At 42.0% G+C, this 19,048-nt stretch overlaps 1 protein-coding gene across 8 annotated transcripts in view; it reads right to left on the bottom strand.

Annotated features, from left to right (window-relative positions):
- Positions 1 to 19,048, bottom strand: part of LOC107150572 (signal transducer and activator of transcription 5B) — a 65,374-nt gene that overhangs the window by 14,503 nt on the left and 31,823 nt on the right. For 6 of the 8 annotated variants that reach the window (XR_007343147.1, XR_007343148.1, XM_048791258.1 and 3 more), the window contains exons 2-9: positions 12,018 to 12,155; positions 8,398 to 8,554; positions 6,586 to 6,675; positions 5,532 to 5,706; positions 2,157 to 2,287; positions 1,797 to 1,948; positions 1,172 to 1,327; positions 654 to 833 (exon numbers count right to left, since the gene is read on the bottom strand). Coding sequence is in view for 6 of the 8 variants with exons in the window: in XM_048791258.1 (XP_048647215.1) it covers positions 654 to 833; positions 1,172 to 1,327; positions 1,797 to 1,948; positions 2,157 to 2,287; positions 5,532 to 5,706; positions 6,586 to 6,675; positions 8,398 to 8,554; positions 12,018 to 12,145 (1,169 nt within the window). In the remaining 2 variants the exon portion in view is untranslated. Of the gene's footprint in view, positions 1 to 653; positions 834 to 1,171; positions 1,328 to 1,796; positions 1,949 to 2,156; positions 2,288 to 5,531; positions 5,707 to 6,585; positions 6,676 to 8,397; positions 8,555 to 12,017; positions 12,158 to 14,875; positions 14,900 to 19,048 lie in introns of those variants that run through there. The other 2 variants (XM_048791253.1, XM_015495691.2) reach the window with 2 other exon arrangements.

Below are 19,048 nucleotides of genomic sequence, written 5' to 3'. Positions count from 1 at the left end.
TCTGGGTCTCAGTACACATGGGGCAAAGAACATGTTTGGGGTAGGAGGAAATAATATAGAAGGCTGCTAAAAGCACATATCATTTAGGGGAAATGTTAGCTATATAAATAAAACATATAGGGGCTGGGGTTGTGGCACAGAGGTAGAGCGCTTGCCTACCATGTGTGAGGCACTGGGTTCAATCCTCAGCACCACATTAAAAAAAAAAAAAGATATAGTGTCCACCTATAACTATAAAAATAAATAATTTAAAAATAAATAAAACACACAAATAATTTTTTTAAATACTATTACTACTAAGACATACTTTTTTTTTTAAAGAGAGAGAGAGAGAATTTTAATATTTTATTTTTTAGTTTTCGGCAGACACAACATCTTTGTTTGTACGTGGTGCTGAGGATCGAACCCAGGCCGCACGCATGCCAGGCGAGCGTGCTACCGCTTGAGCCACATACCCAGCCCACAAGTAATTTTCATATCCCTACTAAATGAAACTATACTATCTTCAAAAAAGAACCCCCTTATATTCATTCTCTGATCCTCAGAACAGGCCAGAGGGTGAGCAAGGATCTGCAGAGATGGCAGAATTTCTATCTTCCCATTGCAGGGACCTGAAGAAAGGGCCAGGGAACTAGAAACTGAGGCACACTCACTTGCGGGTGTTCTCGTTCTTGAGCAGGGACTTGGCTTGCTGCTCGCTGATGATGGTCGCCTTCACCTGGGGGGGGTTCATGTGCACATTCAGCTTCCCGCCCACCAGCAGGCGCACGGTGGCTGCAAACTTGGTCTGTGTCTTCAGGACCTGAGGGGGCTGCTTCTCAATGATGAATGTGCTGCAGGGGACATGAGTGACCAGACACACGATGAGATGCAGGCGTGGGAGTGGGGGAAGAGTCTCTCTCTAAGGAAAGGGACCTCCCACAGGTCTAGCAGGCGAAGGACAACACAAGGCTTCTGTTCCCAGAAAGAAGGGGAGGCCAAGCAGAGGCACCTCCCTCAGTGTCCACACCAGAAACTGGGCCAGGGCCGCCCCAAGCAGCCAGAGCAACTGGAGATGCAGTGGGAGAGGATGCGAGGCACAGCCTGTGGTCTGGATGGCACCTGTGGCCTTCCACATGCCAACCCCAAGGGAACTGCTCTGCCCTGGGCACGGTGGAGAGGCAGCAGTCACCTGGTGACCAGGGCAGAGATGATGTCTGTGATGGTGGCGTTGACTTCGGCCAGCATCTCCTCCACTGGGCCAGGGATGGGCAGCTGTTGGCAGAGGTGCTCGGCTCTGCGGATCTGCTGCCGGTTCTGCCAGATGATCTCGGCCAATTTCTCACACCTGCGAGGAGTCCCAGGGCCCACATGGGAATGATGGCTTCTTCCCCACCCTGGGCCAGAGCCTGGGGGCTCCCAGCCTAGGGAGACCTCCCCCCAACACAGCTGCACCTGCACAGCAAGGACCTACCCAGGACGGCACAGCAATTCCCCACCCCATGGTCCACGGGTACACAGGGCACTCCTGCCTTCCAGAAGTAGAGGATGCACGGGAGGCCACCCTGATTTGGGTCCAACCAGCCCAAGAGTCACTGCATACCAAAGCCCTGTCCCTTTCCCCAACATGTGACTGACTGCATCCCTGGGGAAATGGAACAGGGAACAAAGTCCATATCTAAATCAGGACACTGGTGAGATGACGGCTGTCACAAGACAGAAGGAGCCTGCTGCTCAGGCCAAGGCAGGAGGCAGAAGAGGCAGCTGGCAGCACACCCTGGAGTCCTGCCACCCTGCTGCCTCCCCACTGCCCTCACCAGGACTGCAGCACGTCCAGGCTGCCCTCGGGGGGCCCTCCGTTCCCGGCCAGCTGCTGCCGCCGCTTCCACTGAATCAGCTCGTCATCCAGGATGATGGTCTGTTGCTTCCGCAGCAGCTGCAGGGTCTTCTGGTGCTTCTCGGCCAGCTCCTGTGGGAAGGGGGACAGCGGCCCTTCTGGGCTCCCAGGGAACAGCCCTGCAGGGCCTCCCCTACAATCCCGGGGAGCCAGGCAGCCCAGCAGGCCCTTCCCTCTCTGACCCCCTGCCCTCACAGACCCCAGAGAAGAGGGTCTGGCCTCCTGCTCTCCCTGGCTCTGTCCCTCCATCCAGTCACCAGAGAAGCAGGATCCTACTCACCACGCGGTACTGCTGCAGTGTCTGTGCCTCCCGCTGCAGCCAGGCCTCCAGGGACACCTGCTTCTGCTGGAGGGCCGTCTCCCGGCTCAGGCGCTCCTGGGGGTTCAGCTGGGCCAGCTGGGCAAACTGAGCTGGAGGAGGGGACACGACACCCACCACCATCACTCCTGGCATCCCCAGGAAGCCCACAGCATTCCCACTCACTTGTTCTGGAGCAAGACCTCCAGGGTCAGACACCCCACTGATGGCAAGTGGGGCTTCCTACCTACAGTCGCCGGTGCCCAAAGATGAAGATGCTCCCTCAGAAGGCAGCCTCTGGGCTCTGGTCACTGGCCTCCTGACCCAGCCTCCCCTCTGGGCAGTGGGTGCTCAGGATCCTGCTCGCCCCCAAACCCCTCTGGGTGAACTCTGCACATCACTTCCTTTCCTGTGTCTCCGCTCCCCACACGTAAAATGGGAGAATCCTGGCACCTGCTCAGGGCCTTGCCGTGGACTTTAAAGGAATGACGATGCAGAAAATGCTCAAGGAGCAGCCGGGAAGGCCTGAGTTCTATGTAGATTGGTCCTTTTTGGTGACTGGGGGTAGGACGAGAATAAAAGAGTGACAGAGACAAGCAGCTGCTGGGCCCCACCCTCACGTGCAGGGGACCTCGTCTGGGAGGCCCTGCTCCCTTATTTTGTCTCATCCCTGAACTTGGCAGTCCCTCCCCAGTGGTGAGTCTCACTAGGGGTTGCAAAACATCTGACATGTCTGTCCAGAGTAGGTCAATGCAAAGGGACGGGGAGAGAAGGGGGGTGAGAGGAGGGAGGAAATCAACAGAAGACGGGGACAATATCCAGGGCCTCCCAGGACACAATTCAGCAAGATTCCCTTAGGAAAGGGAGGTAGAGGGAGGCATCACCAGCTGCTGGGAATCCCACTGATGGCAATAATAGGGAGGGAGGAAGGCCTTCCTACCTTTTTTCAAGATATCTCTAAACAAATCCTTAAGACATGGTGGAGGTAGAAAGAATAAAGCAAGATATACCTGAGGATCCATAACCTCAAAACATGCCCATAGTTAAAGCCACCTGTCCACCTCCCCGGTTTGCAAACCCCTCTGCCTCCCCAAGAAAACAGTCTCCCCAGTGCTGGGATTATTACTCCCTTCCTATCTCTCTCTCTTTTTTTAATATTTGTTTTTTAGTTTTAGGTGGACATCATATCTTTTTTTTTTTTTTTTTTAAGTTGGACACAATATCTTTATTTATTTATTTTTATGTGGTGCTGAGGATCGAACCCAGGGCCTTGCACATGCTAGGCGAGCGCTCTACTAATGAGCCACAATCCCAGCCCCCATATAGCTCTTTTTGTTGAACAGCCCAGCATCCTTACTCAGCCTGAATCAAGATGTGTTTGTTGGTATGTCTTGGTCAACTTCCTGGCTAGCTTTGAAGGCCATGTCACACCAAACCAGTCCCCGCCCCAGGAAACATACAAGCTAGGACAGATAAAAGCAATGTTGAAATCCAGGAAAAGCCCAGAACTAGAAGTTGGAAATATGGTTCCAATCTCATCGGAGGGTACTGAGTGGGAAGAGTAGTCCCAGGCCTGGAACATAGCAAAGGGGCCCGATGGCTACCCCATGATCCTACTGGCCCACAGGGCAGGGGACTGGTGATTTCAACACCTACACCCAGCTTCTCAATGCAAATGTCCCACATAGATCTCTCCTAGTCATTTGCAGTTTTTTCTGGGAAGGAGGCCAGGTAGACTTGAGGCAATGGCTATGTTTCTCAGGAGTTGGGTCTTCACTTGAACAAACAGATCAACAGTCTGTGGTTTTAGCCAGGCATGGTATCTAAGCAGCTCAGAAGTTGAGGAAGGAGGATCCCAAGTTCAAGGCCAGCCTCAGCAACTTAGTAAGGCAAGACCCCCCATCTCAAAATAAAAATTTTGGGTTGGGGCAGTAGTTCAGTGGTTAAGGGCCCCTGGATTCAATTCTCAGTACCAAAAATAAATAAAAATAAATGTATGTGTTTTTTTGCTCTGTGTATATTTGTGTATAGTTGTGTGGTGCTTGAGATTGTACCCAGGGCTTTGTGCATGCTAGGAAAGTGCTGTCCCATTGAGCAATCCCCAGCCATAATCTGTGATTGTAATGGTGAGGCTGACAAATGAGACAGAAGTGACACCATGTGATAGGTGTACACCCATCCAGAATCCAAACCTAAACCCATTCACAGGCAAGTGGAACCCATATCCAGGATCATAAATGCTGCTGACAATGGACTTGGGTAGAAACCACAGCCTAAATCTCTGTTTCCACTGCAGGAATGGGCTATTCCTTTTCTTTGGGTGAATTCAGTTGGAGGAAGACATGTTAGAATTATCCTGTCAACACTGACATTTCAGTCATTGTGCTGTCAGGGTATAGAGATAAAAGACACAAACCCCTCTCAGGGATTTATAGTCTGCGAAGACAGAGTCAAAAAATAGTGTCAATAAAGTTCTGAGATGGAGCCTGCCACACACACTCTTACAGGAAGGCACACTGTGTGAGTGTGTGTGTGTGTGTGGGGGGGGGGGCACTGGCTGCCAAACCATCACTCCTCTGAGATTCTGAGTAGAGTATACAAGCAGGGAAACTGTAAAAGTTCAAACTGCCGACTTCCTACAGGGTCAAGAGGGGGCGCCAGTGGGGCTCCACAGCCTCAAGACTGACAATGAAGTTTCTGGATGCCTCAAGCAGCAAGCAGTATATGGTGTTAGGGAGATTTGTCCACAAGGATGCACTGAGGCACAGAGTATATGCAGTCACAGGAAGCCCTCTCCGAATAATACACAGAATATTAAACACTGGTCACCAGATACACAGTCCCTTGGCCCTTATAGAATCCTTGCTTAGAGAGACTTTTTTTTTTTTTTAAAGGTGATTTTTTTTTTTTTCTTCTTTTTTCTTTTGGTGAAGCTAGGGTTGAACCCAGGGCCTTGCACATGGTAGGTAAGTGCTCTTCCCCTGAGCATATGGTTTTACATTTTCTGTTTACTACTTTAATAAATGTGCATTTATAAAATGCTTATTATATATAAAATATTACACCTGGTGCTGTTTACCTACGACTATGAGCTCCTTCCCAAAAAGGAAATGTCTTCCCCAGCTACCTTGGCACTCCCCAGGGTGCCCGAAGCCTGACCCCACACTCTCCAAGGATAGGTGACATATCTTCTCCCCTTCCTAAGTCTCATCCTTCTAATGCCAAGGGAAGATAGATGCTCAGAATGAAAAATGGGTTTTCTTACAACCCAACTTCAGCAGCCTTCTAGTCCTTACTCCCACCTGCACACCTCCAAGACACAAACAGCTCCCTCGGCCCCTGCAGCCCTAGCCTCACCTTGGAGCCTCAGGCTCTCCTGGTACTGGATGATGAAGTATTCTTGGGTCTGCTGCAGCTTCTTCAGCTCATTCTCTGTGTCCTGTGTGACCAGTCGCAGCTCCTCAAAGGTCTGGTTGATCTGAAGGTGCTTCTGGGACATGGCATCCGCAAGACTCCCAGCTGGAGAGCTGCCCTGAGGAGAGATCAGAGAGACAGTGCACGGCAGTGGGGTGGGAGGAAACCTTTGGCCTTAATCCCTAGGAAAAGTCAACCGATGCCAGAGCCTACTTTGGGCTAAGACTCCCAAAAGCTAAATTTTGGATCAGAAGGAATCACAAACATCATCTGTGAGCACTGGGGTAAAATGGAGAAACAAGTGACCTGACAGAATATGGCACCACCATAGTGGAAACTAGGACTTCAGATCTGGCTTCCACCAGAGTACCAAAACAGGGCCCAATAATTCCTGTGGAGAGACTAGAACTCAACGTGTTCTAGGTATCACCTGGGTTTTCCTTCTAATGATGATGACCCACATTTTCACATTTATTCACTGACCTAATGCGGCTGTACTAATGTTAGGCACGCAGTGGGGAGTGTGGCTCTGTGAATGTACATTGTCTGTGTGCTCACTCAAGACTTTCTTGTGATGGAATAATTTGCTTCCACTGTGGAAGAAGCTGAACCTTTCACAGGCATCCTGAAGACTACCACATGAAAATATGGGGGAGGCATAAACAAGGCCTCTGTGGATCCAGGTATTTAAGTGACCTGGTTTGACCCATTCCTTCAACACCTGGCTTAGAAGGGATTGAGAAGTCTCTCCCAGGTAATCCTACCTGAATATGAGTGTATCTTCGCTAAAAAACAATTCAGCTGGGGTTATATTAATTTGTACTTGTTCACATTGTTTTGTGGTTGCAACCTCATTAAGGTTATAAATCTATTAAGATCAGATCTCTAAAAGGGCACCAATAGGTGCACACTGAGTGACCCTGACAAAGCTGGGTCCAGAGAGAGGTAGATAATAAAGGAATCACCACTCCTCTCCTCACACCCACAGGACACTCACATTGTTGGCTTCTCGGACCAGCCTCTGTTCATTGTACAGAATGTGCCGGATACAGCGGACCAGCTCCATGGGGCAGCGGTCATAAGTGTTCTGAAAGAATGCAACATCAGAAGTGACTTTATTCCACTCCATGCTCTGGGACCTAACCCTGCCCTGTATTGGGACAGGCAGCTCTCACAATGCAGAACACTCCCGGAGATGTCATGGCCCAATCATGGGTAATACTGCGCACCTCCCCGCCCATGTCAATGAGAATGAGGAAGTACATTACAAAAAGCCCAATTACAGTAAAAAGGGAAGGTTATTTTATTTCTTGAATTTTAGTGTATCTAAGTATTACAGCAATATTTTGAAACCCAGATAAGTCAAGTCCATACCAGATGAGAAATAGGATAATAAAAGTTTTTGACTGGGTAATCATAATTGTTATCACTAGTAAGGGGAAGATGGACACCATATGTCTCTGGATGTGATACCCTGACCATACCACTCATTTATAATTCTGACCAGGGATGTGAAACGTGAATCTAATCATGAGGTAACATCAGACAAACTCCAAAATGAGGAACATTTTGTCTTTAAAAAGTAAGGGGTAGAACTGGGGTTGTGGCTCAGTGGTAGAGCGCTTGCCTAGCATATATGAGGCACTTGGTTCAATTCTCAGCACCACAAATAAATAAAGGTCTGGAGCTGAAGTTGTAGCTCAGTGGTGGCACACTTGCCTAGCATGTGTGATGCACTCGGTTTGATTCTCAGCACCATATACAAATAAATAAAATAAAGGTCCATCAAAAACTAAAAAATATTTTAAAATAAATAAATAAATAAATAAAGGCCCATTGACAACTAAAAATATATTAAAAAAAAAAAAGTAAGGGGTAGTAGATCAGGCATGGGGATATGTGCCTGTACTTGAAAGGCTGTGGTCAGAGGATCCCTGGAGCCCAGAAGTTCCAAGACACCATAGTGAGACCTTATCTCAAAATAAAACAACAACAAAAAAGGTAAGGGGTAGGTCAATTATTTTAAAATGTCAATGTCAAAGACAAAGCAAGGTTGCAAAATGGGAGACTAAAGGGATATGACAACTAGATATGATATGTGATCTTGGACTGGATCCTGAACTGGAGGGGGGGGAAATGCCCTAAAGGACACTGTTGAATCAACTGATAAAATGGACATATAGACAGAAGATTAACTAAAAGTAATGTATCATTGTTAAATTTACTAAGGTTGATAACTGTATTATAACCATGTAAAAGAAGGTTCATTGGGGCTGGGGTTGTGGCTCAGTGGTAGAGCACTTGCTTAGCATGCACAAGGCACTGGGTTCGATCCTCAGCACCACATAAATGTAAAATAAAGATATTGTGTCCACCTAAAACTAAAAAATAAAATTTTTTAAAAAGAAGGTTCATAATCTTATAAAATGCACATTGAAATACTTAGGGGTAAAGGGACATGATGTATGCAACTTACTCTCAAGTGACTAACTAAAGTGTATGTGGAAACAAACGGAGGAGGAGAGAAAGGAGAGTATGATGAGGCAGATTAACAGATAAATCTGGGTGTAATGTAGGACTTCTTTGTATCATTCTTGCAAATTGCTATAAATTCAAAATTATTTTCAAATAAAAAATTCTTTAAAAAAAAGCCACAACCCCAAAGTCAAACGATCAGAATCTTAAGCACAGAACACATGACTCAACAATGCTGGCTGACAAAGAGAACAAGACTCTATAAGAAGTACTACATGAAGGAAGAAGCCATCCCAGGGACAAGAATTAAGTGTGACCCAACATTCACACCCACCTGGAGCTGCGTGGCATAGTGCCCCAGCTTGATCTTCAGCAAAAACCCATCTTCCCCGACCTGGTGCTCCGCCTTCTTCTGCAGCTCCTGCACCAGGCCCTCCAGGAGCTGGGTGGCCTTAATATTCTCCTGTGGATTATCAAGATCTATTGAGTCCCTAGGGGAAAAAAATTACATAATATGTATACATACATGCACAAGAGCCTGTAAAATGCAGCCTCTACACATCAAGTCTTTCTTTGACTAAAATGATTTCTTCCCTTTATTTCTGGGCTTGGAACCAGAACACGCTAGGCAAGTGCTCTACCATTGAGGCACTCAGCCCTAAAGTGATTTCTCCTTAACACTTGTGGTAAATGTTAAGAAACAGCCTAACACAAATTGACTAAATGCCTACATTACTCTATTCACAATCTTCTAATTACCCTAGTGGACTGTACAGTATTTTCATTTCTTCTTCTCCTTTTTTTTTTTTTTTTTTTAAAAAAAAACTATGTACTGCCCTCTCCTTTTTTCTACTGACTGGCTCTGGTGCTAATGCTATCTACTCCTAGAAACAAAAGGAAAAGGAACATGCTTCGCATTCTCTAAAGGAAATAAGGGCTCTGATAATTTCCTATTTATAGTCTTCTCAAGGGTGTGAAGGGGCACAAGGTCAAGACTGTCCTACATGTCCTTCCCAGCCTTAACCAGTTTCATGATCATGTTGCAAATTCCACAGGTAGTATTTCTTAGAGACAGGTGAAGGAATAATACTGCTCTTTCTAAGGAGTCCTGGAAATGAAGCAGAAGATGCCTAGCATTTACACAGGCGAGACATTTGTATCACTAGTTGCAGATCTGGGACTTTAGGCAATGCCAACTTTTCCAACAAACAAGAGAAACCAGTTTACAGACTTTATATTAATTCAGAGCCATTTAACTGGTGACAGATGTTGGACGGTCTCTCTCCCTCTCTTCTTTCTTTCCTTTTTCCTTTATTTCTAAAACTTAAGCAACAATTGCTACTGGGTAGTACCAAATTTCTTAGCCTGCTGAAGAAACTGAACAGCTGTCAGACTGAAATAACATCCAATTACTGCTGACCAGTCTAGAGCCAAACAAGAGATCTAGTGGTAGCTAAATGGCTCTGTCATCTCCTAATCTCTGACGTTACAACTAATTTCAAACAGAGACACAAACATGTGTATCAAAACACTGAGACTTTCAGAATAAAAAACAAACAAACAAAAGCAAAACAAAACAAAACAAAAAAAACCACTGAGACTATCTCATCAAAGAGCATACCCAAATATGCACTGGAGAAGTCAGTAAAGAAAGCCAAATTTTAAATATATATGCTCTATGAATTAAGTATAATATATATTAAATAAAAACCTGCAGGGATTGAGGCAATGATGCTTCTTGTTTGGGAACCCATGCTTGAGTGGATCCCATCTGAGCAAAACTCTTGGAATTCTGACACTGGTTCTTAATGTTCCTGCTAATAAAGAGATTTCCATGGATGGCTTCAACATGAAGAACTGAAGATTTTTCATTAAAATCTTTACATCTTCTTTTTTTTTTTTTTTAAATCAGGGATAGAGCCCAGTGACACTTAACCACTGAGCCACATCTCCAGTCCTTTTTAATATTTTAATGAGGCATGGTTTCGCTAAGTTGCTTAGGGCCTCACTAAGATGCTAAGGCTGGCTTTGAACTCTCAATCTTCCTGCCTCAACTTCTCAACTTCCGAGCTGCTGGAATTACAGGCGTGTACCATGGCACAAAGCTAAATCTTTATCTTCTTAAGAAAACCAAACTACATATAATTCAGATATTCCTTAATCAACACAAATCTTTTAGAACTTATCAGTAAGCAAATTACATGAGAAATCTACTAAAGGAAAGCTTATTTGCTTTTTGAGACAAGATCTCACTATGTTGCCCACGCTGGTCTTGAACTCCTGGGCTCAAGTGATCCTCTTTGGAGCAGCTAGGACCATTGCCTGTTATCTCTGAGCCAGGCTAAATTAAAAAAAAAAAAAAAAAATTTTTTTTTTTTTTAACAGGGCTGGGAGTTGTACCCAGGGCCTTGCACATGATGGATAATGTTCAACCACTAAGCTACACCCCCTAAATGAAATTTTAAATCAGCAGAAACTTCCTACTAATGTTTTTTAAACCCTCCAAATCATTAAAACAGAAAAGAAAATGAAAAGGGAATGGAAAAGCACTAAACAAGGTGCACCTGACATTCTCATATTTAGCAGGTTTTTTCCCCCTCACTTAATTATATGAAGCTGAGATTTTTTTTAAATTGCCTAGAAAATTGTCTGCCTTTGGTGCTCTCTGGCTTCTGAACAGAAATCTGCTACTAACAATAATTTGCAATTGCAAATTATTCCATGGCAATAGCACTAATTGGAAATACAGCCATCTTCCAACAGTAGCATCAAGGCTGGCTTCTACTGAGGTCTGTCAAAGAGGACCCCTGGCCACAATGGGGAGGCTGAAACCATTTAGAGAATACGTCAGATCCACTGACAGAACCCTTGCTTCAGAGCAGAGCGGAGCGGAGCTCAACTTGCTGCCAGTGTGTAATAACACTGTCACTTAAAGAAACTAAAGAGCTGGTGGTGCAGCTCAGTGGTGGAGCACTTGTTGAGCATGCAGGAGGTGCTGGGTTGGCCCCAGCATTACAGAAGACAAACAAAAGAGCTGCTTTGTCAGTCGACTATACTGCACCAATTCTAAAGGGATTTTAGAACGATACAAGTATATAACCAATAATTTGGGAAATAAAGAGAAAAATGCTTGTTAAATCCACTGAAATGTAATTTCTGTTAATATTTTGGCATATTTCCTTTTAGATTTATGCATATATGTGTAAAATACATATAAATGAAAAACACCAATGTATTTACCATTAAATTACTTATCTGCCCCATCAAACACTAAATTCTGAGGGGCAAGGACTTTCATTTCTTCCAAAAAATGCTGCTATCTACAACAATGCTGGCACCCTCAGGCACTCAAAACATATTAGTTGATTGCTATTTATTAGCAGCAATATGCTAATGTTTTTAGTAGTACTAACTATTAAAGGGAACAATGATTCCTGTTTTTAAATCCCAAGAGTTATTCCATCTCCCTAAATCAGATGGGATTAAATACCTTTTCATGGATCAAATAAAAAAAAATTTTTAAGCACATAACTTTTTGAAAAAATTTTTTGGTACTGGGGATTAAACTCAGGGGTACTCGACCTCTGAGCCACATCCCCAACCCTATTTTGTATTTTATTTAGAGACAGTCTTACTGAGTTGCTTAGTGCCTCACCATTGCTGAGGCTGGCTTTGAACTCACAAATTCTCCTGTCTCAGCCTCCCAAGCCACTGGGATTATAGGTGTGTGCCACCATGCCAAGCCTTAAGCACATAACTTTTAAAGTCTCCACCATGAGATTTTTCTAATCAAACTTTTTTCTCTTCTTTTTTTTTTTTTTTTTTTTTTTTGGTGGTGCTGGGGATTGAATCCAGATCCTTGCATGAACATTCCTCCACTGAGCTACTCTCTCAGCCCAAACTCCAATATTCTGTGCTTCACAAAATATGATGTAAAAATCATTGTTCACCTACCAAGCTTGGCTTTCAATCCACTGGGATAAATAATGCCGCACCTCAATGGGGAAATGCTGGCCATATAAGGCTTGCATCTGATGAAGGGCGTCTCCTTGGAGCTGCTGAGCTTGTATCCACACAGCCATGGTTCACGACCTGTTAAACAAATAATCTGTGGTTTAGATGATTTTTTAAATCCACCAGAGTAAATATTTATATAGTTAAAATGCTAACACACTATTAGCCCTTTAGGTGGATTAAAGTGGGTTTTTTGTTTTGTTTTTTTTTTAAATTTTGCTTACTGGGAATTGAACCCGGGGATACTCAACCACTGAGCTAGTTCCCAGCCTTTTCATTTTGAGACAGGGTCTCACTAAGTTTCTCAGGCTAGTCTTGAACTTGAGATCCTCCTGCCTCAGCCTCCCCAGTAGCTGGTATTACAAGCATGTGTCACTGAGCCTGGTTTTAAAAATCAGTATTCTTTAAGTGAATTTTAGCTTTAAAATGTTTTCAAAATGTAGACATTCAATGTGGTCTTGGGAAGGTAACCAATCAGATCTGTGAATTCCTGCCTATAGATATACTGAGTCCTATAAGTAAAATCACAAAGCAGCATTAGGGAAAGAAATGCCTATAACTTTGATATCATTACTTTTGTTCAAAATTGTCAGCAATGGTTAGCAGCATTTCAACAGTCATAAAAAAAAAATGAGCAGAAAGACTTTTTAAGAACCATTTTAGATTTGTTACTTTGGCTTTAAGAACTGAAATAAGCATGCTGCCATGTTGGAAGAGCCCAGTAAAAGAGAGCACACCCATAATCCCAGCAACTCAGGAGGCTGAGGCAGGAGGATCTCAAGTTTGAGACCAACCTCAGCAACACAGTGAGACCCTAAGCAATTTAGCAACATCCTGTCTCAAAAAACAAAAACAAAAACAAAACAAAACAAAAGGTTGGGGATATGGCTCAGTGGTTAAGCAGCCTGGGTTCAATTCTCAGTACAATTAAAAAAAAAAAGTGTTCTCTGCTTCCTGATGCGATGTCCAGAGCTGTTTACTTCTGCCACACTCTTCAGCCATGATATTCTGCCTCACCATAAGCCCAAAGGAATGGAGATGGCCATCATGGATTGAGACCTTGGAAACTACTGCAGCTCCTTAAGGACAGAGGTTCCAATATCATCTAGTTCACTACTGCACTGAATAGCACCCCCCACAAACACACATTGTCTCAAAAATACTTACATTCTGACCTTAGTATGGTCTTATAATAAGAAAATTTTAGCCCAGTTTTAAATAAGTACTGATTCAAATGGTGTCACTGCACCATTTATTCAAGAAACTTAAATCAAGTCACATTAGTGTTCATTAAGGGAAAAAAAAAGTGAAAATATCTAAAGCACAGATGGAACCCTATGTATTATCACTAATTACAACAACACAAAGACAAAGGATTATTTGATAAAATACCCCAAGGTTCACCTTCTGAGTTATTCCTACAGAACTTATGATGCAATATTCTGTTAAAGTACATCTGATAAAAATCTTCCAGAAAAAAGAATACATTTCAACTAAGAGAAATGAGACTGAGCCATTATATTCCAACAGTGAGTAGTTTTTTTAAACATGCTTTTTTTTTAAATATAAAGAATACTCACTGCAGCATTCTTTTAAAAAAAATTTGTTGTGTTGGACCCTGGGGTGCTTAACCACTGAACCACATCCCCTGTCCTTTTTATGTTTTAAGACAGGGTCCTGCTAAGTTGCTTAGGACCTTGCTCAATTGCTGAGGCTGGCTTTGAACTGTGATCCTCTTGCCTCAGCCTCCTGAGTGACTGAGATTATAGGCAGGCACCACTATGCCCTGTTCTCACCTGAGAATTTTTTATGCATTCAGAAGAGACTCTCTGGGATTAATCAGATTGGAGCAGCAATGTTTTTACTTTATATAATGAAGGCCACTAAAACTGAATCTTGCTCTAACACTATTTTCCATAATGCAGAATCTGGGATAAGACAGGGCTATACTGAACCCCATCCAAGTGACCTGGCTACTGATTTGCACATTCTCCTAAGAACCTGTTACAGTTATGGTCCAGTGAATTGGACCTGGATTTTGTTGACTCCCAGAAATTGCACATGTATGTCAGGAAACGAAAAACCCTCCTGTTAGTTGTAGCTGTCTGATCGCGTAACACTGAGCTATTTATGGGACGAGTCAGTTAGCCAACAATGAGGTATGGGACGGGAGCCAGTTACCTATTTTAGACTTGTGCAATGCTATAGAACACTTGAACGGTGTACAATTTTATTTAGGGCTTTAAGGCTGGGATCACTGTAACATCACCAAAGACATCAAAGTTCAATGGCTGTGAGTGCACCAGAAGAAAGACAAGGATAAAAGTGCGCTCTCCAAAAGTAATTCCTCTTTATAATCAAACATCTGGAAGATACTTAATTGTACAATATACCTTTTAATCAAATGAATCATAGCCCAAGAATTTGAAGAACCAGATAACAAATCATGATTTTTGGAGGAAGGATAAAGCATGGAGGGATGAGAGTACTTATAAAAGTGGGGTGAAGGAGTGAAGAGTGAAGTCTTTCTTAGTGGTACAGAATAAAGCAGTGCAGGACCTTGCCCTAGCTCCCTTCATGAACATGAGAATGACACCCACACAAAAAATTCCCGCACCCACATTCATTAGCAAACTGACCCAGAGACAAAAGAAGGAAAATGGTGGAAAAACCTTGATCTCCTCACAGATCCCCTTCCAGGCCACCCAAATAAAATAGTACCATGGCCACCTTCTGTGCTCTTACTCTGTTTTTCTTGTCATTTCCTCATTTCTTGACACGCATCATATTTTGCTTACCGACTCCCCCAAGGTTGAAATCACCATGAACACAATGATTCTGTTTTGTTCACTGCTCTTTCTCTGGGGTCCAGAACAGCGCCTAATATATAAGCATAAACTTTTTGTCATGTTGTTGTTGCACAAATAAATGTATGCACACGATTGGGATAACCCTATCAGCTTTTTTCAAATTATAATGAAACAGGATATCAGGATGAAATACCAAGGCATGGAAATGAGACAGATTTCAATTTAACTGATCAATTATAATTTTATAATCTGAATGCGTCTATGTTGACAACGGTCTACTTGTTCCTTACTAACACTGGCCATCATTTGTAATTTTCCCTGTAGTTTTTGTTTATGTTCTCCCATTGAACTCTTAAGAGTAGTAAGTGAAGGGAGCCCATCTCATTCAGTGTGGTGTTCCCAGGACCCAGTGCAATGGCTTGCCAAGGAAAGTGGTCCATAAGCCTTTGCTGTGTGAATAAATATATGAATAAATATTCATATGTGCTGCTGGCCAAGGATATAACAGGAGCCTATTATTGTTTTAAGAAAGAAATACTATGGTGATAAGCTGGGTTTGTGGCTCAGTGGTAGAATGCTCGCTTAGCATACATGAGCCACTGGGTTTGATCCTCAGCCTCACATAAAAATAAAATAAAGATATTGTGTCCATCTAAAGTTAAAAAATAAATATTAAAAAAAAGAAATACATAGGGGTGGGAGGGAAAGGGAGGGAGAAGGGGAATAGCAAGGATGGTGGAAGGGGATGGTCATCATTATACAAAATATATGTATGAAGATGTGAATTTGATGTCAACATACCTTATATATAAACATTATGATAAATTGTGCTATAAAGGTATATTAAGAACTGTAATGCAAAAAAAGAGCTCATGTATAATGGCATAATTTGGCATGAACATACTTTATATACAGAGTTATGAAAAATTGTGCTGTGAAAGGATAATTATGAATGTAGTGCATTCCACTATTGTCATGTATGTAAGACATTTAAAAAAAAAGAAATACTATGGTGATATGCCACATGTACAGGTACCAATGTAAAGACAACACTTTAAGTTTTATATTAGTTGGGCTGGGGCTGTAGCTCAGTAGTAGAGTACTTGCTGAGCATGTGTGAGGCATTGGGTTCGATCCTTAGCAACATATAAAAATAAACAAATAAAATAAAGGCATTCTGTCCATTTACAACTAAAATTTTTTTAATGTTTTGAATTAGTTCTTAGTATTGATTGAAGTGTAGACTGCTGAGCTCTTAGAATGTCAGAATATTTTTTACAATTCTAATTATGAACATGTCACAATAGTTATTTTCTAAAGTAGTATGACATTTGAAGGTTAATAACTGGTAAATGTAAAGCAGCAGTTGCCTTATTTTGATAAATACAATATAATTTCACTACATAAAAGTGCTTTGTCAGAGCTGGAAAGTAGATTCTGCTTATTACTGGTCAAAGTGTAAAATAAATAGCTAGCAGAGAGGGTTGGTTTTCAATGTTCCCAACACAAAGAAGTGATGTGTTTGAGGTGATATACCAATTACCCTAATCTGATCATTAGTTTGTTTGCATGTATTGAAATAGCACACTGTATGCCATATGTTGTACAATTTTTATGTCAATTTAAAAAATTTAAACATTATAATGTAGGGGCTCGGGGTATAGCTCAGTTGGTAGAGTGCTTGTCTTAAAAGCACAAGGCCCTGGGTTCAGTCCCCAGCACCCCCCCCCAAATATATATATATATATATATATATATATATATATATATATATATATATATATATATTAAAATAAAAGCATATTAAATAGTACAGAATTGTATGTACTTTACTTTTAAACTAAGATCTATACACACATGGAATATGAGATGAACACCATGTAGCCACTTTATTTTTTTTGAATACATTTTCATTGATTTTTAAAAAATAAATGATAGTGGAATGCATTACAATTCTTATTACACATATAGAGCACAATTTTTCATATCTCTCTATATAAAGTATGTTTGCACCAATTCATGTCTTCATACATGTACTTTGGATAATAATGTCCATCACATTCCACCATCCCACAACTCTTTCCTATCTAGAGTTTGTCTATTCCTCCCATGCTCCCCCTCCTTAACCTACTATAAGTCAATCACCTTATATTAGAGAAAACATTTGGCATTTGGTTTTTTTGGGGGGGATTGGCTAACTTTACTTAGCAGTATCTTCTCCAACACCTTCATTTACCTGCAAATGCCATGATTTTATTCTCTTTTATTGCTGAGTAATATTCTATTGTATATATATGCCACATTTAAAAAAATCCATTCATCTACTGAAGGCATCTAGGTTGGTTCCACAGTTTAGCTATTTAGGATTGTGCTGCTATAAACACTGATGTGGCTGTGTCCCTGCAGTATGCTGTTTTTAAGTCCTTTGGGTATAGACCGAGGAGAGGGATAGCTGGGTGTATAACCACTTTAAATACTCAGCTTAGACAAGATAACTTCCCCCAATTTATATGAATAAAACCTAGAATTTAAGCAGTGTTTTTCTTTGTATATGTCAGGACACTTCATCCCCTTTGTTAGGCTACTTCCATTCTACCTAAGCTGATTCCCTGTCCCTCTCTCTGGTATCTATCCAGTCATCAAAAGCTACTGAACCTACAGAGTGACTGCACCTCTATCCCCAGTACACCCAGCCCCTTCTGCTTTTTTACACGCACTCCATCTTTAATGTGTGATGTTCTCACAAGGGAAGTGGTCTGTATCTTTGGTAAGTCATCACAGGGCTTCTCTAAAGACTGGGAAATGGATTCGCTGTCATATTTTTAGGCCAAAGATGAAAAATAATTGAGCTCTGTTTAGTTGTACTTTCAGTGTTCACAAGCATTCTGAAGCCTCCTCAAACAGCCTTGGGGGCAGAATATTGTACTTTCTGAAGCACAAGGCATTCACATCAACCTCCAAAATCTTAATATATCCAAGGGCAAGGATGGCCAAATACAGTGGGCCCTGAGGCATTTGCTAATACAAGTCTCAAGATCTGTAAACTTATAATGGTACAGGCTTACTGAAAAACCATGCAAATAGATGTCTACTACATCAATTAATGATATACGTGGGAGAGATTTAGTGATAACTTTATCTCAATAATAAATACCTTTTTATCAGAAGCTTTCTCTTTTAAGAAATATAAAATTTTGCAAAGAGAAATATCACTTTTTCTGAAGAATTCCAGAACACTTGGAGCCCAGGTCTTGCTGTAACTCAACTGTGGGGTAGAGAAGCACAGAGCATCTGATTCTAGAGGCTCACAAAGCACATTTGCCAATGGAGTGAATGAATTCTAGCTTGGGGTAAGAGCAGGGGCTTAAAATGTATGTAGAGATATTTAGTTTCTGGATTCATGTGGATAATTTAAAGCATTTTTATAATTTCTGTTCTCCATCTCATATCACCACCACACATCTCACCCCATCCCATTCCAGGGCCAAAATTTCTAAAAAGGGGTTAAAGTTCTGGAGATAATGCTGAACTCTCCTAAATATAGCTCTGCAAAAGATCTGAAATCTTTGACCTCTCTGTGCCTCAGTTTTCTTATTTATTAAATGAGAATAATAATACTTAGGTTCCTTGGGAGGTTGTGGTAGGAATGAATTACTATGTGTAAATATTTATTCCAGCAGAGACTAAGGTGCCAGGGGACCGTGCCTTTCCCTACTCCTTCCAAGGACACATCTAAGTCCTGCTACTTAATAATGTAAAAGGCAACTAATAAAATTTGCAGCTTCATTTATTATACTGCTTTATAAATTATTAACAATATTCTGATTTACCTAATAAATAAATTTCAGAAATAATAATGTTGAGAAATGAATTAAAATAACTTTTACTAGTGTGGTTATTATTGTCTACCAACCAGATTTAAGAGCTAACATTGACAGAGCACTCACATTATGCTTTTATGAATCTATTCATTTAATCCTCACAAAAACCCTATGAGGTAGGCATTGTTATTATCCCCACTTTATGGATGAGGAAAGAGGTTCAGTAGGATTAAATATAATTGTGGATGGTGTAGCAACTTTGGAACACCATCTGGCAGATCACTAAAGGTTGAACGTACAGTTACTATACCATCCAGGAGTTCTACTCCCAGGGATATGT

This window comes from Marmota marmota, unplaced genomic scaffold (genome assembly GCF_001458135.2).
Source record: "Marmota marmota marmota unplaced genomic scaffold, marMar, whole genome shotgun sequence".
Taxonomy (NCBI): Eukaryota; Metazoa; Chordata; class Mammalia; order Rodentia; family Sciuridae; genus Marmota; species Marmota marmota.
Note: the sequence above shows the minus strand (reverse complement) of the source record. Positions and strands in the feature narration are given on the sequence as shown.